The 24,938-nt window shown below is 44.9% G+C and overlaps 5 protein-coding genes across 7 annotated transcripts; 2 read left to right on the top strand and 3 right to left on the bottom strand.

Annotated features, from left to right (window-relative positions):
* Nucleotides 1-183: 183 nt before the first annotated feature.
* Nucleotides 184-1,005, bottom strand: LOC103153012 (putative gustatory receptor clone PTE03; the record flags this gene model as incomplete). Its single annotated transcript, XM_016661586.1, has 1 exon — nt 184-1,005. A coding segment is annotated over one exon (822 nt), but the record flags the coding sequence as incomplete, so codon positions are not given.
* A 413-nt stretch (nt 1,006-1,418) lies between these two features.
* LOC103153011 (olfactory receptor-like protein OLF4) lies at nt 1,419-3,590 on the top strand. Its single transcript, XM_016661589.1, has one exon. The coding sequence runs from the start codon at nt 2,633-2,635 to the stop codon at nt 3,551-3,553; it is 921 nt and encodes a 306-aa protein (XP_016517075.1). The 5' UTR covers nt 1,419-2,632; the 3' UTR covers nt 3,554-3,590.
* Nucleotides 3,591-5,304: 1,714 nt separating this feature from the next.
* On the bottom strand, nt 5,305-14,064 carry pgm2l1 (phosphoglucomutase 2-like 1). Of its 2 annotated transcripts, none has more exons than XM_007573729.2 (14): nt 13,731-14,064; nt 12,026-12,193; nt 11,780-11,886; nt 11,546-11,630; nt 10,588-10,671; nt 10,217-10,413; nt 9,885-10,074; nt 9,715-9,812; nt 9,441-9,627; nt 9,269-9,362; nt 7,974-8,103; nt 7,352-7,541; nt 5,981-6,111; nt 5,305-5,907 (listed from the first exon to the last, which is right to left on the bottom strand). In XM_007573729.2, the coding sequence occupies exons 1-14, from the start codon at nt 13,845-13,847 to the stop codon at nt 5,805-5,807; spliced, it is 1,881 nt and encodes a 626-aa protein (XP_007573791.1). In that variant the 5' UTR covers nt 13,848-14,064; the 3' UTR covers nt 5,305-5,804. The 2 variants fall into 2 exon arrangements, with proteins under 2 accessions (XP_007573791.1, XP_007573792.1); XM_007573730.2 differs by having other exon boundaries at nt 9,441-9,621.
* An 824-nt stretch (nt 14,065-14,888) lies between these two features.
* Nucleotides 14,889-18,523, bottom strand: lipt2 (lipoyl(octanoyl) transferase 2). Its single transcript, XM_007573727.2, has 4 exons — nt 18,415-18,523; nt 17,642-17,956; nt 17,444-17,570; nt 14,889-15,310 (listed from the first exon to the last, which is right to left on the bottom strand). The coding sequence occupies exons 2-4, from the start codon at nt 17,948-17,950 to the stop codon at nt 15,051-15,053; spliced, it is 696 nt and encodes a 231-aa protein (XP_007573789.1). The 5' UTR covers nt 17,951-17,956; nt 18,415-18,523; the 3' UTR covers nt 14,889-15,050.
* Nucleotides 18,524-19,461: 938 nt separating this feature from the next.
* rnf169 (ring finger protein 169) lies at nt 19,462-24,761 on the top strand. 2 transcript variants are annotated; one of them, XM_007573725.2, is made up of 6 exons: nt 19,467-19,849; nt 21,819-21,886; nt 21,962-22,054; nt 22,123-22,223; nt 22,292-22,385; nt 23,127-24,761. In XM_007573725.2, the coding sequence occupies exons 1-6, from the start codon at nt 19,561-19,563 to the stop codon at nt 24,204-24,206; spliced, it is 1,725 nt and encodes a 574-aa protein (XP_007573787.1). In that variant the 5' UTR covers nt 19,467-19,560; the 3' UTR covers nt 24,207-24,761. The 2 variants fall into 2 exon arrangements, with proteins under 2 accessions (XP_007573786.1, XP_007573787.1); XM_007573724.2 differs by having other exon boundaries at nt 19,462-19,849; nt 21,819-22,054.
* The last annotated feature ends 177 nt before the right edge of the window (nt 24,762-24,938 follow it).

The raw sequence follows: 24,938 nt of genomic DNA, 5'->3' as shown, positions 1-24,938 counted from the left end.
GCCACTAAAATATTAAACCTTTCATAATTATTGTAAATAGCTGAATATGATTGAGTCTGAAACAACCTAGTAAGTGGGAATGGCAACACAGATCTTAAAGATGAACTTCAATGCAGTTATGATGCATTATTTCATTTATTTACTTATAACAAGAAACAAAACATTTACAGACATGAAGGTTCATCAGGTCTCTGTGATCAACGGCTTATTACTGAACAGCTGTTTGCATGCATTTCTTATTTTTGTCAGGTTGATTCCATACATGATGGGATTGAGAAGAGACTGAAGAATCACAAAGTACAGAGACATGACGATCTGCAGCCCGTTGGGTATGGAGACCATGTTGAATCTGAGGAGCGAAGCCAGGTGAGGCGTGCAGGTGCTGACGGCTTTCTGCCTCGTCTGTTTGGAGCCGGACAGAACAACGCTGAGGATTTTAGTGTAGGAATAGAGGATGGGCAGCAGCGGGACCAGAACTGTGATTACAGTACCAAACAGTCCGTAAATGTTGTTCACGCTGGTGTCAGAACACGCCAAGTTCACAACCAGGTAGTTACGGCAAAACGTGCTGTTCAACACGTTTCCACACAGAGTCAGACGGACGGTCAGCAACAGAGTGATGAGAAACTTCACAAAGGAGTACAGCCAGGTCAGAATAATCACAAAAATAACCTTATGATGCGTCATTACGGCGTGATACTGGAGAGGACAGCAGACGGCGAGGTACCGGTCATAAGACATGACGGCTAAATTACAAAACTCAGTATTTACGTAAGAGTAGAGACAGAAGATCTGCAGGAAGCAGAGCGGAGCTGAAACGATGTGAACGTCAGAGAGGATCTGGACCAGCAGGAAGGGAAACAAGCCTGAGCTGCCGTACAGTTCGTTCACCAGCAGGCTGCAGAGGAGCAGGAACATGGGTTCATGTAAGCTCCGGGTCACACAGATCACCGCGATCAGCAGGACGTTGACTGCAACGTCCTGCTGACGATCTGATACCTGGTATCAGATCGTTTAGCTGCAGCTTTTTATTCTGTGGATGAAGTCACACTGAGTCCCGTCTGATTGGCTGGAAACGTCCCAGATCACCGCTGCCTTCACTGCATCATCAAATAAATCTGGTATCTGAAGCACCGCAGGAAGTCTGTTTGCAAAGCAGGCAGCAAACTTTACCAAAGAAACAGACATGAAATAAAACCACAGGAAGTCATAATCATCTTAGAGAGAAACGTTAAAACGACCAAACTGAAGTGAAGAAAAGCACGAGAGAAATGTGAAACCTGTACCAGCACATCGTTTTCACGTGCCATGATGTCATTCCTAGAGGGTTTTTATTTTCCTTTTTTAATTTATTTTAGTCTTTTTGTTTTCATTATAATCGTAAAAATACATTTAAAAACAAATTTTGGAAGCTTGCTTTGACTGCTATTTTCTGAAAAGTGAAAAAAATACATAAAAGTAATAAAGTAGAAACATGAGAATGAAGGCACTCTGACATAACAGGAAACATAATCCACTAAAGATCTGGCCAATCAAAAATCAGAAAATCTGAAAAATGACTTCCTGCATCTTATAAAGCGCATCTGAAAACGAAGGTGTTGATCATGGGACCAATGCGGAGAGCTGGACCTGGAGACGAGGAGTACAGCAGCCTGCAGTGATTATATGAGGTGCTCTTCATCAACGGCCAGCATATTTTCTGTCCTCAGACGGCCGTTAACGCCCTGCAGGCCTCAAACGCAGAACGACCTCCTGGGGAGCAGAGCTGACCCTCCTGGATTCACCAAACTTCTCCGTCACTCTGAAACTTTCTCATGTCCAGATAAACGTCCCATCTGGGAGAACATTAGTTCCCTTTAAACTCCACTTTCAGTCTGTTCAGTAAAATTTAGTTGTTTAAACTTTGAAACTGTTGATGGGAGTAAATTGTGATGTCAGTGAAGGGGGAGGGGCTTCAGACTTCTGCCTGTCGAGTTCAGGTGAATAAAAGCTGAAGCTCTGCTGCATAGGCACAGAGCTGCTGTTCATCTGTTTTAGTTTGGAGAAATTAATGAGAGATTGAATGTAACTGAACTGGTTTTCTGTCACGTTTGATGTTTTTTCTTCACAGCTTTGCATTAGAATGTTTTTACTGATGTTTTAACTCTGAATGTGTTTTCTGTTTAGCAGAAATCCTTTAAAACCATGAAAAACCTATGGAAATGCAGGTAAACTCAAAGTTTCACTGCGTTTCTGAAGCTCTCCTGTTGATTCTGAACTGACTGATGTGACGTGATTCTGTTTGAACAACTGAAACTGATTTTCTAAAGTTGGTTTGATTCCAGCTGCTGAACAAAGCAAAGGGTTTGTTTTTCTGTCCCTGTTTGTTTTTCTGTCCCTGTACAAGCAGATTCTAAAACCAGTGAAATCTGTTTTCTTTGATCCTGAACAAGATATTTGCATCATGAATGTTTCTTGCATGTCTGTTGAACTTTACTTGTACGAAACGTTTGAAGTTGATCTTGAAGAGGATTTTTAGGAAGCGTTTAGATTTTCCTCGGCTGTAGTTTCTGCAGAACGTCTGGCTGCAGGTTAGTTCGGACCACTGAGACTCATGTTGGGTTTGCTCTGAAACCGTCGGCGTCTCCTGGTCATGAATGACAACGTTCATATCGTGTTTGTCCTCAACGGGCTGAACGACTCGCTGACCAACCGTCAGATCTACTTTGCTCTCACACTGACGTCGTACCTCTTCACCGTCTTTGTGAACCTCACCCTCATCCTCACTGTGTGTCTGGATCAAACCCTCCACCAGCCGATGTACGTCTTCATGTGCAACCTGAGCTTCACTGGGATCTGCGGAGCGTCCAGCTTCTACCTGAAGCTGCTCAGCGACCTTCTGGCTGACGCTCATGTCATCACATACACCGGCTGCTTGGCTCAGATGTTCATCTCTTACACTTATATCTTCTGCCAGCTCAGCAGTCTGACCGTCATGGCGTATGACCGCTACCTGGCCATCTGCCAGCCGCTGCGCTACTGGGCTCTGATGACTAGCCAGAAGGTGGCGCTGCTGTTGCTGCTCACCTGGTGTCTCTCATCAGTGGAAACGGCTGTGGGCCTCGCCCTGATGGCCAGACTTCGGCTCTGCAGCCACCACATTCCCCGGATCTTCTGCACCAACTGGGAGGTGGTGAAGCTGTCCTGCTCTGACACCTCCGCTAACAATCTGTACGGCATCACTTTGATGTTTCTGCACTCCATGCAGGTCATAGTGATCCTGGTGTCATATGTCCAACTGGTCCGATCCGCCGCTCGCTCTCAGGAAGACCAGAAAAAGTTTGCTCAGACATGCCTGCCCCACCTCGTCTCTCTGCTCGTCTTCTTCGCCTCACTGCTGTTTGATACTCTGTACTCCCGTTATGGCGGCAGCTCCATGCCGGCGCTGCAGAACGCTCTGGCTGCAGAGTTTCTCGTGGTGCCGCCCATCGTCAACCCCATCATCTATGGCATGAACCTGAAGCAGATCAGGTCCCGAATCGGCCTCCGGATCAACTTTAGACCACAGTCATAGAGATGTCTTAAAATAAAATCACCAAACCAAAGTATGCCTGTAAGCAGGTATCAGCGGGTTCCAAGTCCGCACCCAGGACAGTGATTACAGCTCAAAGGTCCCATCAGGATGCATTTTGGATGTAGGAAGTATTTAATACATTTCCAACAATTTATTAAAATTTCTTACTTTGGCTTTAATCTCCCAAAAATATTTCCAGATGACCATGACTGTGTCTGGAACTATGTGAACTGTGATTTCAGCAGATTTCACAATATGGAGTCGATTTTAAAAATCCAATACAATAAAAATCCCTAAAAAATAAAAAATATTCTTTAAAGACCCGTACTATATCTGGGACACTATAAAAAAGTGACCAGGTTCTGACATACCCAAATTATAAACATTCATATTTAATAAAAATGTCATGAAAGAATTGTAAAAAATAGACATATTTAATTATTCAACAAGAAAAACGTGCAGTAAAAAAATAACTTACAACCATTTATGACAATTTACACGTAGATATATATATTTCAAATATATCATTAAAATTGAACTGATTATAAAATTTGCTCCTGTTTGGTGCATCTAGTAACTACATTTTCTGAGCAAAGGAGTAAACCATTGATCCAGATTTTATTCACAATTCTGTAGAAGGAACTTTGAAATTATAGTTTTCAAATCTTTTGAATTATAATTCCCAAAATTTCCCAGCATCTGTTAATAAACCAAAGCTGGTTTTGACTGCAGGATATTGTTTAAAACAAGTAGATTCTTTATTTCCAAATCATTAAATTGTCCGTCACGATGACTGATGGAAATCAATAACCTTTTGGATAATTGATTCTTAATTTTACAAGCATTAATAAACATGACTCTCAAATAATGAAGTTTTCTCTTTTGCTTGTGAAATGGTTATTATGAACACATTTGTGAAGTGAACATTAATTTGGACTAATTGTTCCTCTGCCTCTTGGTGCTTCAGCATGAATATCCATACTGGTCTGTGATATTTCCACAGATTATTCTGGATTATTTTATATATTAGTTTTTACATATTTCTGGTGTCGCTGTCAGGAATGCATCATATTCTGGTGCAAACCAAACTGCATTAGTCAAAAGTAATTTGGCCCAATTTCCAAACTCCTCTTTAAATCTGGTTTATGTAATATTTACAGTTTATACTGAACTCTGACTTGTTGAACTAAGTGATTTTCAGGGTGAGCATAAGGAAGGGAAGCCATCTTGAAAGGAAGATGGTTACCTAATAAACACAAATGAAGGCCAAACACAAGTTTTCTATTTTATTGTAGCTCAGAGGTTCATTGAAATAAAAGTGAAACTGCAACAGGAAGCTGAATCTTTACCAAAATAAAAGTCTTCAACAGCATCTCATAGCAGCAGGAATTCAGTCCTCATAAATATATTTGCATCTCTGCCAGTAGAAAAACACACAACCTGTCCACATCTAAAGCTTTATACACCGATAAAGGAACATTCCGCAGCTTTTACTGGAACTTCAAGTTTGAACATCAAACCTTTTTCTCACAATTCATCTGCAAAAAATTAAATATGATCAGAGATGGAAAACAATCATGTTTTTGTTTTACTATCAGAAAAAACAAAGTCTTATTTCAGCAGTTAAACACAGGAAACATTTATTCTTTTCATCTATCTAGCACTATCTAGCATCTAGCACTGAAATCCCAGAATGCACCTGAGTAAGAGTCAACAAATGAAATCAGATGTTTTAGTTCAATTTCTTTGGATTTTTTTTTTATGTTGATCAACAGTAAAGCAAAGCAGGAAAACATTTCAACCAATTTCTGCAAACTAAAATGATTTCTGACGAGTCGGCAGAAAGTTTCTAACAGAAATACATTTCTTAAGCAAAAACTGACCAGTTTCAGCTGTTTTGTGTTTTTGGTTTGATATTCACTTAAAAAAAATTTTTAATTTTGCTCTTCACAAAACATCACAAGTCTTAAAGCTATGAACATTTACAGAAAATTAAATTGTTTTAAAATCTGGAAAAACTAAGCCTAATAATCTCCAGCTGAATTTTTTTATGTTATATTTTTTAAGAAAATCTCAAAGATAAATAAAATAAAATCTAATATTTTAAAAGAAACATTGGAGTTTCTCTTTACTTTTACACATCAATAAACCTCTAACTTTCTGCAGGGCGACAGCTGATCACCCGTCGGCCAATCGGAGGACAGGAAGCAGCTACCGGAAGTGATGTCTCCGCAGGAAGCAGGAGGCGGGGCTAGACGGAGCGGCGGATCAGGTGGTTCTTGTCGGGTTCTAGGAACTCGTCCAGCAGAGCGTCCGTCACCTTCCGGAGCTCCACCTCCAGCTGGGACACGTCGCTGCAGGACGGAGAGAGCAGTGATGTCACAGAGGCCCCGCCCACTCCTGTGATGACACAAATCCTCAGCTGACCTTTCTCCCGGTGCGGCGCAGAACTCGGTGTAATACTTGATCTTTGGCTCGGTGCCGCTCGTCCGCAGCGTTGCCACGACGCCGTTCTGCAGCGTGAAGGTGATCATCTGACTGCTGGAAGCAGGAAGCACCTGTCGGACAGGAAACAGCTTCCTGCTTCAGATTACACTTCCTGGAAGTTTCCTCAGAACCACCTCGGATCAGAACTGAAACCCCTCAAGCAGAACCACAATCTGAGCTTCACTGAGTCCAGAGAAGGCTTCAGGAGTCCAACCACTTTCAGAACCAGGTTCTGAAATTATTTCAAAAACAACCAACAGATTCTGCCTGGTCGTTGTTTTCTGGTGAAACTGAGTCAGAACCCGAGAACACCCCAGGATCCACCAGAACCTCCTTCAGCACCAGTAACTCAGTCCAGTCTACTGTTGCTTTATGGAGGAATTTTTCTGCCATAATCCAAGAGCCCACATTTTCAGTCTGAAAGCAGGATTTCATGTCTCCTCAAAACTTGTGGCAGAAAAACTCCTCCATATTCCTTTAGCTCAGGAGCGTCTTCAGGTCTCCAGGTCTGGGGTCCTGAAACCTTCCTGGTCAAACTCACCTGAACCAGATGGCTGAATTTATTTTTTCCAGTGGTGGGCTCGCTTATGCTAACATGCTAATGCACTAATTGTGGAGCTACTTTTTACTTTTAGGATTTGCTAATTTTGAAAACGTTTAACACACTTAGTGTCCCTAAATAAATCGTTTAGGGATGAATTTCATAACAAAATTTACTTGACTGTTTTGTAAATATTCAGTTACATGAAGTTTGACATTGGCTGCAGCGTTAGCTCATTTTGTGACGACGACCAACACACACAAACCAAACGGCTAAATTGCCTCTTTACCAACTGTGGGCTCATTTAAGCTGTCAATATAATTGACTTTTGCAAACTTTGAAACCAGTTTGCACACTTAGCTAGAGGACCTGCTGAGGACGACATGCCATGTTGTAGAATGTTCTGTCATAGACGTACGGTGGATACAGAGTTTGGCACGTTAGCTTTGGTTTCTGCTGAGTACCATGTTGGTGTAGTCATTTAGCATCTAGCTAAATAGCTACATTTAGCTAGATGGTGCCCATCGGTGCTCTTTACCTGCTGATCTATCTTTGGGATCCAGATGTACTGAAGCAGAGACCTTAGTGACCCGTATTTAATGGTTCTGCAGCAGTTTGTACAGCATTTTTATCATACTGAGGTCTGAACTGAGCTGATTTTAGGAAAATACTGTGACTTGTGAACCGTGAAACTGTTACAATGAAGACCAGCTCCAGGAACCAGGATAAGATCAGAACCTCCAGAGTGGAAGAAGAAGAGCTGCTCTCACTGATCTGAGGTCGGGCCGGCTGCTGTCGTATCCCGTGGTTACGTCCCTGACATGGACGATCCCGATGTCGCCGCACGCCTTTGGATACGAGCCATCTCCGGCAAAGTTCCTGATCCGGCTGAAGATCCTCTGGATGGTGGGGGGGTCGTTACAGGTGACGTATGAGGTCTTGGACACATGGTAACCATACCTATAGACAGGAAGTGACAAAAAACGAGAATAAAACCGACCTCAGACACCGACGTCTCAAACAGAACAACCTACTTCAGAGTCAAAATAAAGTTAAATTTAAGAGACAAGCACTTTCCTAAACCTTTATACTTGAGCTGCTCAAGTATAAAAATTACTGCATGTCAAATATGAATTTCACTCATACTTGCCGTTATGATGCTGTTCCTTGATAAGAAATGTTCTATGCATAATTTAGCACATTTTTAAATGTTTACTGATCATTCAGGTGATTTTCTCACGGCTTTGAAACCTCGATGTTGATGTTTATGTTGCGGAGGCTGATCTGAGATCAGAACTGTTGCTGTTTGCCACCATCTGGTGGTGAAATGGGAGTACGTTCTGGTATTTTTACACCTCAGCCCCCAACCTGCTGCATCCTACAGTCTCTTACGTCCGGTAGATGTTTTGAAGCTGCTGGTTCAGACTCAACTTCCTGGTCTGCAGGTACGCCGCCATTTCGGCCACGACCACGGCCGCGCTGACGCCATCTTTCTCAGGAACGATGCTACCACAGAGGAAACCTGCAGGCAGAGACTTTGACTGAGTCAGATTGTTTTACAGTTTGAACACAAATTTTTATGCACAGAATGAACCATAAAGAAGCCAGAAGAGACTTTATACAGCAGCCTGGTGTAGTTCTGCTAATCTGCCAGTAGGTGTCACCACTTCAGCTGGTCAGGCTTCTTACTTAATTTTTTTAATTTAATGAAAATCAGAACATGGCTACACATATATTAGATTTTGAGTCACAAAAGTTTTCTTTGTGAAAATATCTTGGCTTAAAACCCCCCCGAAAAAAAATAGGAAATATCTTTAGATACTAGAAAATAAGCAGTGTTTACAGCGCTCCCTACTGACGGATTAATGCAACTACGAGTTGATTCACTTGGACTCAAAGGTGTTACTGAAATGAAATACTGAGTTATGCTGTCTTCAGATGGCAAGAATTTAAAATTGTTGGCTGATTTTTAAAACCTGAGACCACACAGGTGATAAAAAAAACCTGAGCTATAACAGTTCTGGTTTTACAGTGTGTGGTGTTCAGCCATACAAACTGATTTCACTCAACTTTTAACTGTCAGACGGGAAATCTTGCAAAACCTCTCGAAACCAAACATGAGTTTAGAGTAAACAAAGATGGCCAACGAGGAAGAAGCAATGGCAAAAGTTAGTGGACGATATTTAACAGTGAATGTCTTGGATGATGTCCAACTTCCACTGGACTTTCCGTTGCTCCATGGAAGCTGTTCTGTCTTCTGTATTTTCAAGAAAGCAATGTGTTTCTGTCACATTGCTTTCTACCTGGCCACATTTCATCGAGCCAAGACAATCCAACATGTTGAATATCCTCGTGTTTAGCTCAGAGAAGTCCCACCCGACTTCCTTCCAAGCGGACCGGATCACTCTGAACACGTGGCAGGCGTCTCTGAAGATTGCTGGAATTGGAAAATCTGGACAAATTAGCCGTAGAGATCTTGCTGTGTGAATTAGGCTTTACATCACAGTCTGACTGTAATGCATTTAGCAACGGAACACAGTAACAGTCGCTCATCAACAAGTGGTAGCAATTGAGCTGCGACCACCACTGATCATCAGGATCCTGGTTCTGATTGGACCAATGACGATTCTGGGAGTCACACAAACACACAGAGATTTAAAGAGACAGCAGACCATCAAAGTTCTCACCTATAGACTCTTCGAAGGCAAATATGACCCTGTTTCCGGTTTTGGAGAGCTCATGGATTCTGTTCCCGATCCACTTGAAGCCAGGAAGAGTTTCCTGTTGGAGAACAGGTGTCACAAGTTTGTTTCTGCAGAGATCCATCAGATGAACCAGTCGCCTTCAGCTTTTTCTGACCTCAAAGTGGAAGCCCTCGATGCGAGCGAAGGCCTGCAGGATCTTGGACGACACGGTGGTGGCCAACATGTAGACGCTGTTGGTGTCTGCTGGGTCTGGATGGCTCTCCTTCCAGTTGAAGAACATCCACCATCCCAACAGGGCAGCCAGCTCGTTTCCTGAGAACACCTTCCACCCGTGCCTGCAACTCAAAGCAGACCCAAATAACCTGCTGGGTGAATCCAGCTAGACTTCCCTGCAGGACGGGGGTCTAACTGCAGCGAGCGTCACATACCCGTCAGATCGCTCGGCCACGGCCAGCCGGTCAGCGTCGGGGTCGGTTGCTAGGATGATCCGAGCGTTTTCCCGCTCGGCCAGGAGGAGTGAGAGCTCCTGGAAAACAGAGGAGGACAATAAACACGGAGGAAACCCAGGAAGTTCTGACTCCACAGAGATCCAGGTTACCAGGACAGACTCTCCCTCCTCTGGGTTTGGGCAGCGAACAGAGGAGAAGTTTGGGTCGGGGTCTTTCTGCTCAGGGACGGGAACGGGCGGGACGAAGCCGAACACCCGAAAGGCCTGCCGGACGAAGTCATGACCGACTCCGTGGAAGGACGAGTGGACGAACTTTAACGTGCAGCTGCTGTTCAGATCCCTGGAAAACACAGAACAGCTTCCAGGGTTCAGGAAGTTAGCAGAGGAAGTCGGGAGAGAACAGGAAGTTATTGGGGGAAAACAGAGGGAGGAAGTAGGAAGGAAGTTGTTGGGAGAAGCAGAGGGAGGAAACAGGAAGTTACCTGTGGAAGCAGAGGGAAGTGAGGTCGTCCATGTAGCAGCTGTTGATCTGGGTCAGGGGGTCGGTCCTCAGCGAACTGCGGTCCACCAGCTCCTCGTCCCAGCAGGAGGCGCTCCAGGGCTCCAGCTGCTCCTCTATACAGCGCAGCACCTCCTTATCATGAGGGGAGGCGATCTGAGCGCCGCTACACCAGTACACCTGCAGGGGGAGACAGAAACACGCTGCACCTCCAGACGGTTCAGATCCTCAGAGCATGAGGTTCTGGATCCGGATCAGACAGATTCATTAAAGGTTTCTGTTTGGGACAGACTCTCCGGACCGGATGAGCGCCGCAGGAGGTTGTGTTTGGTCTGAGTGACCCCTCGGCCTGACCTTGTAGCCGTTGTCCTCTTTGGGATTGTGTGACGCAGTGATCATCACTCCAGATGCGGCTCCCAGTCTCTTCACAGCGTAAGGCTGGGAAACAAAACGTGAAAACAAACAATTTGGTAAAGAGACATCTCAACCCGGTCAGAAAGTTTCCACAGCTTACAGAAAACTTCCTGTTTTTACAGCAGCAGTTCGTCTGCAGAGGATCTGATTCCTCAGCATCTGATCTGAGATGCTAATTCCAGATCAGATGTTTCACATCAGTAAAACATCTTCTAATCTTTTACTGATGTTTTGTTTCATCAGTTAAAGAAACAAAACAAAAAAAACTCCAAACAAAGTTAATTTGTACCAATCCACACATTTAATAACAGCAGGAACATTTATTATGGGTATTTCAACATAAACTACCTAAAGAAGTTTTCACCTTCTGGAGGTTTTACCTTGTTATTGCTTTATAAATCAGTCAAGATCAACATTTTGGCTTTTTGGACAAAAAAAAAGTCTTAATATCAAAGCAAAAACTGATTTATACAAAATAATGTTAAATAAAAACAATATGCAACATGAAATGAGTATTTAACTGTGACTGATCTAGTCAATTGGTGCTCGCAGCCTCACAATGAGTGAGAAAAACTCACTAAAAAGGCTTGAATATTTATGGAATCACTTATTTTATGTTACACATTTTTATCTGATTTAAATTATTTTGTAGAAATCCATTTTCACTTTGACTTTAAAACATCATGTCGATCATGATTGATTTGTAAATGAGCTAAAAAGATAAATCATCCAAGGAGGTGAATAGTTTTTATCAGCAGTGTGAGATTTTAGAGAATTGACCAAACTGAGCGCGCTCAGACTGCTGCTGTTTATGCACCATCAGCCTGTTAAAACAGCAGAATATTCCTTTAACAGTGACATCACTTCTGCAGGAAGTGATGTCATTGAGCTTCCTCACCACGTAAGGAGTCGGGACGAACGAGGAGAAGAGATAGACAGGAACGTCTCTGCTAAGCATCACTGCAGCCGTCAGCTTGGCCAGCCTGGGACGGACAAACACACAGAGACCTGGATCAGGAAGCAGGACGCGTCCAGGGGACGGACTTCCTGTTGCACTTCCTGTCTGGGTGCCGTTCCATCTCTGTACCAAATCCCTGGAAACAAAACCGGATGGAGAGTTCCTGCTGTTCACCTCTGACTGCTGCAGCCGCTCTCCTCCTGACCTCTGGTGTCGTATCCAATGACGACGCCCCGGCTGCCGAGGTCAGCAAAACACCTGCACAGGTACGCATGAAGGCCCTGAAAGGGGCGGAGCAACAGGTCAGATGGACAGGAACGGGACCAGTTACACTGGTCTGCAACCAGTATGAAAGAGTTCTTATTGGTGTAGTAACTGGTCTGTAGCCTGATTGGACTGGTGTATGAACAGGTGAGTAACCTGTGAGGACTGGATGACGGTGAGGTCGTTGATCCGGTTGAATCCGGCTCCCATCGGGGCTCTGAGTCCGGCCGTACCGAAGCTCATCCGGCTGCAGAGTCTGGACCGCAGGTCCTCCAGGCGACCCGCCGCCACCAGAGACTCCACCTGAGCCCGAGTCCATTTGTTCTGCAGAAAATTAACACAGCCTGATGACACCGAGTTCAGAATAATGTTCTGACCAGTTCAGGTTAACTGGCCTGAGCCGGACCCAACCCGGTTGTAATCTGGTTCTGGTTTCAGACTGCTTTCCTTCTGATTGGCTTTTATTGGCGTGTTTCTGCTCTGAGGATAAAGATAGAAATCTGAACATGAGGGAAGCTTTTCCCAGCTGCTGACATTTACAGAGCAGGTCACGGTGACCTTTAACCCACAGAGCTCTGACTGCAGGAGCTCTGTGGATATCCTGACATATCCTGATGTCAGGATATCATCCCCTGATATCCTGACATCAGGGGATATCAGGAGTTTAATTTGGTCTCATTATGTAATCTGGGTATGAGACGTAATTTGTGGAAAAAATAAATTGTTCTGCTCTGCCTTTACCCAGCGCTCACTACAAACAACCAATCAGAGCCAGGAGGGTCTTTGCACTGTCAATCATCCGTGTGTGTGTGTGTGTGTGTGTGTGTGTGTGTGTGTGTATTTAGCTTGGCCATCGATTACGGTGGATAAATGATTTTTAGGAACAATAAGTTGTTTCTTTGCCATTAGCACATTGAGCAGCGAATTTGACTTACAGCGCTAAGCCCCTCCTCCTGGCTCTGATTGGTTGTTTTTTGTCAGGAGGAGGTGGATGTTATCACACTGTGATAGTTCTAATACATAAATGTTTTTGTTTTTTAAGTTACATACTGCAGCTTTAACAGCAACAACTGCTTTTATTTCCAGGCCTGCTGTAATGTGTGCTGAGAGTTTACAGAACATGAAACTGATGCTGATTTATTTTGATTGTCCTAAATGATGACTGGACCCTCTGCAGACCTGATGCCCCTGATGAAATGACAACATGAACATGCATTAACAGTTATCACATGAATCCATCTCAATCAGGCTCTGATGGGGCAGGTTCCGGGCTTTTCCTGCAGGCTGGAGCTGAGGATGGTAATAAATCCAAACACTGGGCCTTTCATGACTCAAACAGCTTAGTCACGCTGCTACCTGATTACCCACACATTATTTAATCTGCTGTTCCCACTAACCCTGATGAGCCCTAACTCAGAGCCCCCATATTCAGACCCAGAGGTTTAGCTTTCTTAGTCCACAGACTGAAACAATCAGAACCAGCAGTGCTGTCTGCGAGTTTTCTGTACTAACCTGATCTGAGGATAAATTCGGCATACATTGTTTCAGTTCAGGAATGTCCGTTCAACAGTGATCTCATCGTTTTTAACATCTCATTTAAACGCTCTAAACAAACACCAATTAAAGTTCTGACCTAAAGTGTTTCTATGTTAGAAAATAAATGCGCCGATTTTTCCAGAAGGCGTCAGATATTGTTGCCCCAGTTTCTTTTAATCCTCTTTGTGTTTTTCAGCTCGTTTATGTGAGAATCAACGGTGAAGCTGTGTGTTTTTAGGGGAACTCTGGGGTAACGGTTACCGCTGCCAGGCTACAACCGCAGAACCCGGAGTCCGAGTTAACGGGTAGACAGACAAACACTCACCCTGTCCCAGTCCAGCCACTGCTGCACCGCCTTGTCCAGCTTTGGGTCCCCGGTTCTCCGCCACCCCAGGTTCGCGTTTAGGTCCCCATTTCCTCCGGTTCCCACGGTGTCTTCCATGCCGACAGACCGGAGCGGGCTAACTAATGCTCAGCCATCAGACTGGAGGGAACAGCTGCTGTGTTTGCCGGCTCTCTGGGCTCTGTTGCCTTTTCCCCAGCAGCACGCTGTCACTGCCGGGTTGTTGTTGCAGCTGCAGTGCGTCAGCACCGTCCGCCTCTTCCTCCAGGCAGCTAACGTACCGTTAACCGCAGCTAGCCGCTGTTAGCGCCTTCCATGAAGTTGGCTTCCGATTCGTAGTAAAACTAAAGGACCATTCTAATTTTTTTCAAATAATTGGACTACGTCAGATATGGATTACAATATAAAATACGTTGACTCTTCAGAACTACCATGAATTATTTATATTTTAGGAGCATTTGGTGAAAATATCAATTAAAAAACGTTTTATGTGCAATATAAAGGTCTCACTGATCTGAAATTATTCAAGAATATACAATTTTTGTAGAATTCAATCCAATTGTGACCAGTATGATTATTACTGGATTCTGATCTAGAACTGATCAAATGTGTTTTATATTCTTTGACAAAAGTGGCACGTTTCTTTGAATCAGATACCGACTTCAGTGCAGAAAAAATGTTAGTCAAAAATGAAACTGTGAACCGGATCCTTTCACAATAAAATATAATTATTTTTATTCACAAGCTTTGTGCAGACAGGCAAGGAATTAGACTTTCATTCTAATTACTTTGAATGAAGACATTTAACATGTATAACAAGGATAAAATATTAAAAAATGTTTTTTGTATATTTTCCAGTGTTTTTACACAAGAGGGAATTAGTGCAAATATTGATCTGAGTGTCTGTTAAGTGTCCATCAGAGACATTCTGGAGGGAGAAACCGTCTCTGTAGCACCGAGCTGAATGTGAAAGTCTAATCAGTTTGTGTCCAGGATGTGTGGGGTCTGCAGAAACGTTAGCTGCCCTTTTCCTGATCCCAGAAACACTCTGATGGTTCCTTTCAACATAAAATACTCGGATACAAATATAAACACTGAAAACTGAACCGACTGATATGTTTCCACATAACAAGCAGGTTTCGTCTGTTGTTCTGAATCAGACAACAAACAGGTTCATCGTCTGATCTCTTTATTTTATATGAAAAACAACGGAGGTATAATTCACAGCTTTAGTGTTCCTGATTCTTAAAAATTTTTTGTTGTCAGTGGAGGAGAAAAAAGGCATCATGAGTGAAACAGTTTCTACGCAGGCGACGCGCCGCCGTTCCGGTCGGGTTCTGGCGTTTCTGCCTCCGTCAGCCGGCAGCTGAACTGCTCCCTGAAGGCGTCCAGCAGGTGAGGGACGGCTTCCTCCACGCCGACGTCTCTCTGCAGCTCTCTGCTCAGCGACGTCACGCCTTTGCCTTGGATCCCACACGGCACGATGTGGTCAAACCACGACAGGTCCGTGTTGCAGTTCAGAGCCAAGCCGTGAGACGTGACGTAGCGGCCGCAGTGGATTCCTGGGAACACAAACACTGGTCAAACTGAGGCGCTTCCATCGGCTCTGCCAAGGCTGATGACAGGAGAACCAAGATGGAGAATAAACACCAAACCAACTGGCTACAGGTTGCTTTATTCTGTCACATCACCACTCTGTCCACCAGGACTACGGGCCCAGTGGACCGTCAGCAGCTGGGGTAGCAGAATCTGAGTGAAGTTGGCTCCTCCCCTTCTTTAATTCAAACCAAATTGGTGTCAATTGTTTGTGCAGCAAACATTTTTATATCCTATCATTTTAAAAAATATGAATGAAAAAACCTTTCAACCAGTCCTTCCCACATTTACAAAATCAAATAAAATTTCTAAACAAAAGCAGCACAAATTATTTTTTGCAGCACCAACCAGCATAAATGTAGTAGAGTTGACTGACGCCAATTTTGTTTGACTTGAAGAAGGTCAAACAACGTGACCCAACGTCACTGAGGTAAGAGCTGAACCCTACGACTCACAGCATTCGTCAGGCCCGTCGCCTTCAGTTCTCTAAACTCAGGTGGTTGTTCTGTTCAGATCCAACAAAAACTGCAGGCTGACAACATGCTTTCATGTCTCCAATGGCAAAATTCTCTAAAACACCCAACAAATACAACAGAAAAATGTTGCAAAAGAAAAAAAAATGCAAATGCAGAAACAAGCAGAAAGTATTAAATCCTGCAGACTTGATCCACAAAGCAGAAGTCCTCCAGACCACTAGGGGAGCCGACCACCAACTATATAGAACCAGACACAGTAGACAGAAAATAAAGAAAAGTTGCCTTTTATGTCATGCTTATTTCATAACATCCAGGCTTTTGCAATATTATAGAACAGCAGTATATGTAATGTGATGGACTCCAGACTCCCCCTAGTGGCCTGGAGGATTTCGAAGTGACTTTGCAGAGCTGCTGTCATTTTTGCTATTTGTGGTATTTTCCTTTTTGTTTCCATTTGTGTGTTTTGGAATTTGCATCATTCATGTGTTTGCAGTTCATTTCACTGTTTGCTGCATGTTTGCAACAATCAGCCACCATATTTCTGTAGCGGCAGAATCATGTCACCACATCTGCTGCTTTGTAGCGCGTCACACTCTTTCCCCAATCGTGTGTTAGTTTAGGGTTCATGAGTCTCGACTTCAGACCCTTTTTTATTTTGTGTCTGGATCTTTCAGCTGAACCTGAGGTGCAATAAGTAGGTTTAAAATCACAGAAAGAAAGAATGACCTAAAAGTAGAAGTAGAAAAAACAAAACTTCCATAAAGAGGCACAAAATTTGCTGGAAAGAGGCAAAGAACTAAATAAAAACGCAAAAAATAATCTATGATTTTTAAGAATCATACTGAGGCACAAAATAACCAAAGAAAGGCAAAAAATAACGCAAAGAGGAAAGAAACCACTTGATCAATTTAAACAATATACACATCCACTACTAAACCACTGCAAAGATCTGTTGCAAGGTTCAAATCTGCTTTCAAAAAACTTGCTGAAAAGAAGCACACAACCTCCATAACAATCAAAAAAACATGAAAAGAAGTAAAACTGCAGCAGACATAAAAAAAACACCAAAAACTGAATGTAAAGATGGAAGAAACCACTATAAACAGACACTGATAAACAGACACTGATAAACAGACTCAAAACCACCATAAAAACGCACTAAACCACAGCAAATAGGTGCAAAACTGTCTGAAAGAACCACAGACCCATAAGAGACACAAGCAACTTATGAAAAGAAGCAAAACTGCAGAAAAAAGGCAAATAAAAAACCCATCAAAGTTAAACAGAACAACCATACAGAAACAGAGTTTTAGTGCTACTACTGCAGATCAATGAACAAAAACATAATTTGGCCACAGAGGAGTAAATATCCGCCATAAAACTCAGGGAATTCAACATTAATATGGACATATTTCAAGTAACATGATTATCATGACGACAGTGGCAACTCCAGCAGAGGGATCGGGGGGCCCAAGGCCCCTTCTGGAAAATGCTAGCAACCCCAATAGCCCCCCTGAGAATCGTGCTAAAGTCATAAAAATATATATAGAACAAATCCAATAAATAAATTAATTTATGAAAAATAATATTTACAGAAATAAATAAGTAAGTCTGGTTACGTACCGATGGCGCAGATCTTCTTGTCTCCAACCCAGACTCCCGTGTGAGGAGACGTCGCTGCTTCCACGCCGAACCTGCTGCACAGCGCAATGACCGTCTTCTCCAGCTGGCCCACGTACCACCGGACGCTCTGAGGGAACAGAACCCGCGTCACAACCAGAACCACAGACGCCATCGGATCTCAGGCCGCTCAGGTCCGACCTTCTTAAAGCTCCCCAGGTTCAGCACTGGGTAGCAGACCAGCTGACCCGGTCCGTGGAAGGTGATGAGTCCTCCTCTGTTGGCGTGGTGGACGTTGGCCCCCAGCAGCCGGAGCCGGTCCAGTACTGGACCCGGGTATGGTTTGTGCCGGATCCCAGTGGTGTAGACTGGCGAGTGCTGGCAGAGCAGCAGCGTGTGGGCCGGACCGAACCGGTGCCGGTCAGTGTAGACCTGCTGCAGCCTCAGACCCTCCTGATAGGACACCAGGCCCAGACGGACCACCTCCACCAGGGGCCTGGCGGTCTGCATCCAGAACTGCAACGGGACCAAATCCAGTCAGAACCAATAAGTTCAGAACCAACAAATTGACTCATTCTGACAAGAAACGGGTCATCTCAGGATTCTTCTAAATATTCTGACATGTTTTGTCAGGAAAAGCTGGGAACATTTCCGGGTCAAGTTCCTGCAGCTTTAATTTGTTCAGAGAAGCTGGACAGCCAAAGTGAAGGGCGCATACAGAATCCCCCTGAGATTCTACTTGTTTTTAGACTTTCCTCGGTACCGCAGCGGTCCAGAATCTGCAGTGAGAACAAACGGGTCCAATCTAGCCTGCAGAACCTCACACTGAGTTCGGCTGCCTGGTTTCACCGGCTGCAGTCAGAAAAGAGCTGCTTCAGGAGGAAACTCTGATTCTCCGAGCTTCAGAAGTAGAAGCTCGGTTCTGGTCCGGTCCAGACAGCAGGTGAACCTCAAACCTGATCCAGGAGACTCACCTGTCAACGTCACCGCGTGCTCGCCCAAGTCCTCTACCTGTCAGCTGTGGAATCCGCGTGGGTTTCCGGTTTACCGCCGCACTTTCAACCGGAAACACACAGAGGCCTTCATAATAAAGCTGTTCAATTCTGAATTATAGATAGAGTTCTGAGGACGTTTACATGTGGCTTTATATGAAGGAAAAACATAAAAGAGCAATTCTAAGAGAAATCACAACTGGCCCCAGAAACAGCTCCTCAGCACTATGGTTTAATTCACCGATATCAAAAATTTGGGATGATTACCAATATTTACACCTCTTGAAAAAATTCTACACCTTATTGTTTCTCTGCTTCAGTGAAACACTCAATAATTCAACTTAAATCCATTGGGCAGCAACTACTGACTCAATTAGTAATTGACTATTGTGACTTTTCAAATAAAAATAAATATACACATTGTGTAGATTTTTCAGTTAATCACTTAAGCCTTTTATACAATATTAGAAATACAATAAAACACAGACATAGACAGAGTATATTGTCATCCAATTAAATTCAAAATGCAATAAAGAATTAAATTCCTTTTTAATAAGAAAATAAAACATTTTATTGTGTTCCGAATAAATGATTCCGTGTTTATCCATAACAATTGCCTAAAATGCAGCAACATAGCATCCCTTTAGCATGCAGCTAAAAATACTTGCATCAATATATGAAAATGAGGGTAGGACTGATTTTGTGATTATTATTATTATTATTATTATTATTATTATTATTAACCGATTCATGATTGGATAGCAAAAGACACTTTTTTTCCTTTTTTTTTTTTTGCAGAAATTGAACCAGGTGAAGCTAAAACTTTGCCACTTGAGGAATTTTTAGTAGCACATACAAAGTTTTCTTTGTTGTTGTTTTTTACTTAGATGAAGAATGTATACATTTTTGTACAATTTTTGGATAATTTCAGTTCTGAGTATGTTGCGTCGTATCATATTACGTTGGGAATTTGTGCTTTTATTTTGAAAATTCTGACTCCCGCCACAGTAGGCTCGCGCCGCTGTGTCCCGGCTCTTCGGTTGGCGGGCTGCACGCGCGTCCAGCTCGCGCTCGCGCTGTTTTCGGCAGGGGGTGGGGTTTGTTTTCGGAGCGGACCTGAGAGACAAGATGGCGACCGCAGGGTTCGCCGAACAGCGATCCACTCAGGCCGGTACCGCCGCAGACACCTCCAGGTCACGGCCCGGCACGGCAGGAGCCGCCCGGTGCCGCTCAGGGTCCGGACCGCCGGAAAAGTGCTCAGCCTGCTCAGAGAGCCGGTCTGGGTCGGGGACTGGGACGGCCTGTTCCCGGTGCCTGGCCCGGAGAGTCCCGGGCAGAGAGGAGCGAATCCGGAGAAGAAGTGACCCCGAGAGAGGCAGCAGCAGAGCGGGAAAGAGGGACAGCGAGAGCCGGAGAGGTGAGTGTGTTTAGCGGGGAGAGAGCAGCTCACAGGGCGCTGAATCTGTCCTGGCGCCGGGGTTCGGTCCTCTGAAGAGCTGCTGGAAAAGAACCGGGAATAAACTGATTTATTCGGAACTTTAATAAAGTTGGGTGTAATAAACAGCAGGAATTTGCAGTGAAAAGAGCAGCGGTGGACTGGGTTCGGTCCCGCTGCGGAGCGGTCCGGGTCCGTTCGGACTGCGGACGTATTGGGATCGGGACGGTTCGGTGTGAATATGATAGTCACCAATCAGTCCCAGATAAATCAATGAAAACATCAGGTGAACACATGACTGTCCTGTGAGGAGCTGCTGCTCCGGTTTATCCTCTTTCTGCGCAGTTTGAGGCTTTTTTCTCGTTTTTTTTTCTGGTTTGTTCAACACTTTCTGCTCAGTTTAATGGATATTTCTGGTCATACTTTCTGGTTTGTTGACCGGTTCTGGTCAGTCAGTTTAGTTTGCATCATGTAGGACTTGTCCAGACATGTACAGACACAGGAGGAGCTCAGTTATACAGACCTGGTAGTAGAACTACAGTACTCTGTACTGCTCAGTTCATTTTGAATTACTCTGTTGGGACTTGTCGAGGTTTGTGGTGGAAGCCACTGGGAGTTCTGGTCCCAGTTACCGGAGGAAGTAAGACCTGGAAAGAGGAGCTAAATCTTTAAATATCTCAGAATAAGGAAAATGTTACCTAATTTAAATAATTAATAATTTGCTTTTAGTTTAACAGCTGCATGACAAGATTCAGTTGTTATTGTGCTGTATTTGTGTTGTGCTTCATGAATGATACATTAAAAACATATTATTCATACATTATAATGTTATTAGATGCCTATTTAAGGTGAAACAACTCGAGGTGCACCGATTGCAGTTTTCTGTCTGATCGCGGATTTTAAAGGGGCAGTATTACGTAAAATCAACTTTTTGAGTGTAACATCGTGTTAGAATTTTATTCCCACATCATAAACAAACCTGGTGTGTCACTTTGGTTCTGTCATGCATGTTTAGGAGATCCTTTAATTTCCGTGGCAGCCATTCTGCTGGGTGGACCTAGCCCCGCCTTCGAGGCGCAGCTCCTCCTCAGCTTCGTCATGGACCAGCCCTCCCTCTTGATTCTCCTGCTCAGATCCTTCAGACTAGCCAGCAGTAATTAGCAAACAGCTGGTGGAACTGCTGAGCTTATTACAGGAGCTACTGCTCAGTGAAATGCTGGTAAAAAGAAAGGTTTTTACAACATAGAGGAGCCATGTTGGGATGACTTCCTGGAGGCGGAGTTTCAGAAAGAGCAGGAGTTTTTAGAGATAAAGACCCAATTTCAAGGCTTTAAATTACGAAGTAAAAACTTTTTTATATCATATTTGACACATATATAGATATATATATGTCATTTTATAACAAATTAAGTAAACAATAGTTATTTGATTATGCTATAAAATGGCACTAGGTGCTTGGAAAACACATAACACTGGCCCTTTAAGTAAAAACATTTTCCAGGCACACTGTGTCATCTTATAGTAATCAAGTAACTATGTTATCTTAAATTGCAACATAGTTTAATGCTATATATTTCAAATGTGACTTAACAAAAATTTGACTTTGTAATTTAACGCCTTAAAATTGGGCCTCTGTTTCTTTAAGAAGCTCCTGCTCTTTCTGAAGCTCCGCCTTCAGGAAGTCATCACAACATGGCTTCTCTATTAACCCTTTAACAACGTTTTACCAGCATAAAATGCAGGAAAGAATCAAGGCAACACTCGAGACATGTTTATGATGAGGGAATAACTTTATAACGTAAAGCTCAAAGAGTTGATTTTCCATGACACCGCCCCTTTAAATTTAGTGAGGAGGCAGAAAGAATCCTGTTGGCTCTCTGGTTCTGACGGCTACGGAGGCCTGGTTGGATCATGTTCAGGAACAGCGTCTCTGTTTCTGTTTTGCTCCCAGGCGTCTTCGTCTGTCCGACCCTGCCGAAGTCTGCGGACGCTCCTGCGGCTCCGTCTGCGAAGCTCAAGGTGAGTCTGGGAGCTTTCAGGAAGTCTCTGCGTCCCGAATATGGTCAGGAATCTGTCCCGCCTCTTCCTGTCCAGCTGCTGGCATCCGACGACCGGGAGGAGATCCGGAAGTGGAGCTGCCTGATGGGGAAGGACGAATCCGGGTCGGTTCGACGCGCGGTGGAGCCGGTGAGTCCAACGGATCCAGAACCCGTCCATCCTTCCTGTTCTGTTCCTCAACCCGCCGCTCTTCTCAGGGGGTTCTGTCCGACTCTGAGAACGAGGAGCCCATCAGCAGGAGGATCCGGAACATCTCCGCCTTCATCAGGAAAACCAAGAACTCCTCAGCCGTCAGCAGGTGAGCGGAGCGGCCTGAGACATCGGCACTCCTGGAGTCCGACCTTTGACCTCCTGTTTGCTCCTTAGTGGTTCCCGGAGGAGTCGGAGCTGCACCGACCCCCTGGAGGACCGGGGAGGGAAGATGAAGGCGATCGTCCCGCCAGCGGCCGTCATGGAGCAGGTGGGTTGGATCAGAACCGCCGGACAGTAAATCAGTCCATGTTTGTTATCACAGGCCTACGGATGCGTTCTAACCCGGCTCTGTCAGAATGTCAGCAAATCCTTAAAATGTCGTAAAAACTCTTAAATTCATTAAAGAAAATGTAAGTTGACTTTAAACTCGACTTGTCGTGAAATGTCACAGTTTTGTTCCATTTCTCTTGTACATTTCTGTTGAGATAAAGGTCTGAAATTTTATTCACAATTGTCTTAAAATGTCTTAAATTTATTTTTTTAAAAATGCAAGTTGGCCTTAAATATGCCTTGTTGTGGTGGATTATTTAATCTCACATTTTCTACATCGGTTTTTTTCACAGAACTTTCTATAAGGCAAAAGTTCGAGTCGCACACAGACATCTTCACTCACTGACTCAAGCCTCAAGGCTACCAAGAACATGCTGCTAATGCTTGCTAGGTAGCCAGTTTGCTTGCTACCTTCTTGATAGCTAGCAAGCAAACACAAGCAAGCCATTAGCAGCTAGCATACGGCTCTTTAGCTAGCCAAGTAGCAGATATGGCTCTACTAGATAGCTGAGAGCCATGTCCCATTTCCTTACATGAGCAGCACAAAGCTGCTCCAAGAGCAACAAAAACTTTCCTTCATGTGTTTGGAACGTCCTGTCATGATGTCAGAATCATTTTAAAACGTCTGACCTTTGTGTTGGTGAAGCCTGCAGTAACGCTGTCCGTCACCGTCCTGCAGGTGGGCATCAGCCACAGCTCGGCAGCCGGCATCCTGCTGTCGTCGGAGAACAGCCGCTCCATCTCAGCGCCCATCACGGCGCCGGACCGCAGGCTCACCTGGAGGGCGGTGCTGACGTCATCGGCGCCTCTGGGTCTGCCGCCGCCGCCGGCCCGCGCCGAGCGTTCCATCAGCCCCGAGAGCAACGACAGCATCTCAGAGGAGCTCAACCACTTTAAGCCCATTGTCTGCTCGCCGTGCACGCCGCCCAAGCGGCTGCCTGACGGCCGCCTGTTGGAGCCCACCGTCGTCAAGGCGACGCCACGCAACCTGAGCCGCAGCCTGCAGAAGGCCACCAGCTACGAGGCGAGCCCGGCCGTCCTGCAGAAGTGGCGGCAGATTGAGCTGGACCGGCAGGGGCTGAAGGTCAGCACCAGGGCCACGCTCACGAGCCCGGCCCCTGAGCCCGAAGGGGGCGGAGCCTCCAAGGCGCTGCAGCACTGCGGCTCCGTGGCGCTGGCCAACAGGAGGCGGCTACTGTTCGAGCCGCCAGACATGGACGGCTTCCAGAAACAGTCGGTGAAGATCCGTGTCCCCGCCGTCCGCTACGGCTGCGGCGCCGCCCTCAGAGGCTGTTCGGACTTGGAGTCGGCCGGTGCCGCCCTGGAACCCGGCGGCGGCCCAGCGCCATTCGGACGGAAACACTCGTTCTCTCCGTGCAACAACTCCGGGTTCCGACCCGGAAAACTTGTGCCAAAGGACTCGTTGAGTCCCAGGAAGGAGTGGGACGGCATCTGCAACCAGTCTACCTCAAGGAGGGGCAAGAAGAGGAACCAGAAGACCAAACACCTGGATCCGGCTCTGGACCCGGTTCTGGACCCGGCGCTGAAGAGGAGCCGGCCCAGCGGCCAGCAGGAGGCGCCGTGTTCTGTCCAGCAGGAGCGGCAGGACCGAGCGCTCGCCCTCAGACTGCAGAGACAGTTCGACCTGGAGGTCCGCAGGACCAGCCCCGACCGCTACTTCCTGCGCTCATGGAGGTCCACCCAGAACCGCAGGAGGCGGGGCCTGAGGACGTCCCGGCCAATCAGCAAGAAGCTGTGAGGAGTCAGGCTCCGGCCCGCAGATATGCAAAGAGACCAAAGGAAAGTTTTTCCAGGCGGAACGTTTCTTCCAAACACCAGCAGAGAACCAAACCTGGACAGAACCACAGCAGGTTCTGGTTCTTTATTCCGGTTCTGATCATCAATACACTGTTTTTACTCAATCAAACTGCAACAATTGATTCCTGATAATCAGCTGATCGGTTCTGGAGACGCACCAGTTCGGTCCTGAAGGAGCGGCTGCGTCACATGACCCAACTCCGTATTCCCTTCAACCAATCAGAACGCTGCAGAGAGAGCTTCCTGTTTGGGGTCATAGCCTTGCTCCAAACCCAGTTCCGGTTCTGTGATGAACGCGGTGCAACCTGGACCTCACGGACCTACAGGAGAATCGGTGCTTCTCTAACACTCAATGAAACTCATGATTAGCTGCAACGGATTAAAAAACGAGCTGCGTTAAATTAGCTTCATCCTGGCCATCAACTCCTTTCTGTACATCATGTAAAACAGCAGAAGAAGAAACTGCAGGAATGAAATAAACCTCCTAAAACAGGAATCTGTCGTTTACATGCTGTTTTTTAACGAGTCAGCAAAAATTCTAAATGTTTTTTTAAAAATGTATTTACCTTTAATTTTAAATTTCCTTTGTTTTTACATGGGTTTTCCAATTCTTTATTTTTGCTGGGGTTTTTTTATTATTTTATTTCAGTGTTTTTTGTTTTTTCCTAACATA

This window comes from Poecilia formosa, unplaced genomic scaffold (genome assembly GCF_000485575.1).
Source record: "Poecilia formosa unplaced genomic scaffold, Poecilia_formosa-5.1.2 Scaffold337, whole genome shotgun sequence".
Taxonomy (NCBI): domain Eukaryota; kingdom Metazoa; phylum Chordata; class Actinopteri; order Cyprinodontiformes; family Poeciliidae; genus Poecilia; species Poecilia formosa.
Note: the sequence above shows the minus strand (reverse complement) of the source record. Positions and strands in the feature narration are given on the sequence as shown.

Bases quoted from the DNA above. Each gene is read 5' to 3' on its own strand.
- LOC103153011 (XM_016661589.1), top strand. From the start codon at position 2,633: ATGAATGACAACGTTCATATCGTGTTTGTCCTCAACGGGCTGAACGAC.
- pgm2l1 (XM_007573729.2), bottom strand. From the start codon at position 13,847: ATGGAAGACACCGTGGGAACCGGAGGAAATGGGGACCTAAACGCGAAC. The intron at 10,672-11,545 runs GTGAGGAAGCTC...TTTGTTTCCCAG, and splicing joins TCGTCCCGACTCCTTACGTG to CCTTACGCTGTGAAGAGACT. The intron at 6,112-7,351 runs GTGAGAGCAGCT...CCTGTCCGACAG, and splicing joins GCCGGCCCGACCTCAGATCA to GTGCTTCCTGCTTCCAGCAG.
- lipt2 (XM_007573727.2), bottom strand. From the start codon at position 17,950: ATGCAGACCGCCAGGCCCCTGGTGGAGGTGGTCCGTCTGGGCCTGGTG. The intron at 17,571-17,641 runs GTCGGACCTGAG...CTGTTCCCTCAG, and splicing joins ACCTGGGGAGCTTTAAGAAG to AGCGTCCGGTGGTACGTGGG. The intron at 15,311-17,443 runs GTACGTAACCAG...TTGTGTTCCCAG, and splicing joins CAAGAAGATCTGCGCCATCG to GAATCCACTGCGGCCGCTAC.
- rnf169 (XM_007573724.2), top strand. From the start codon at position 19,561: ATGGCGACCGCAGGGTTCGCCGAACAGCGATCCACTCAGGCCGGTACC. The intron at 22,055-22,122 runs GTGAGTCCAACG...CGCTCTTCTCAG, and splicing joins TTCGACGCGCGGTGGAGCCG to GGGGTTCTGTCCGACTCTGA. The intron at 22,386-23,126 runs GTGGGTTGGATC...ACCGTCCTGCAG, and splicing joins CAGCGGCCGTCATGGAGCAG to GTGGGCATCAGCCACAGCTC.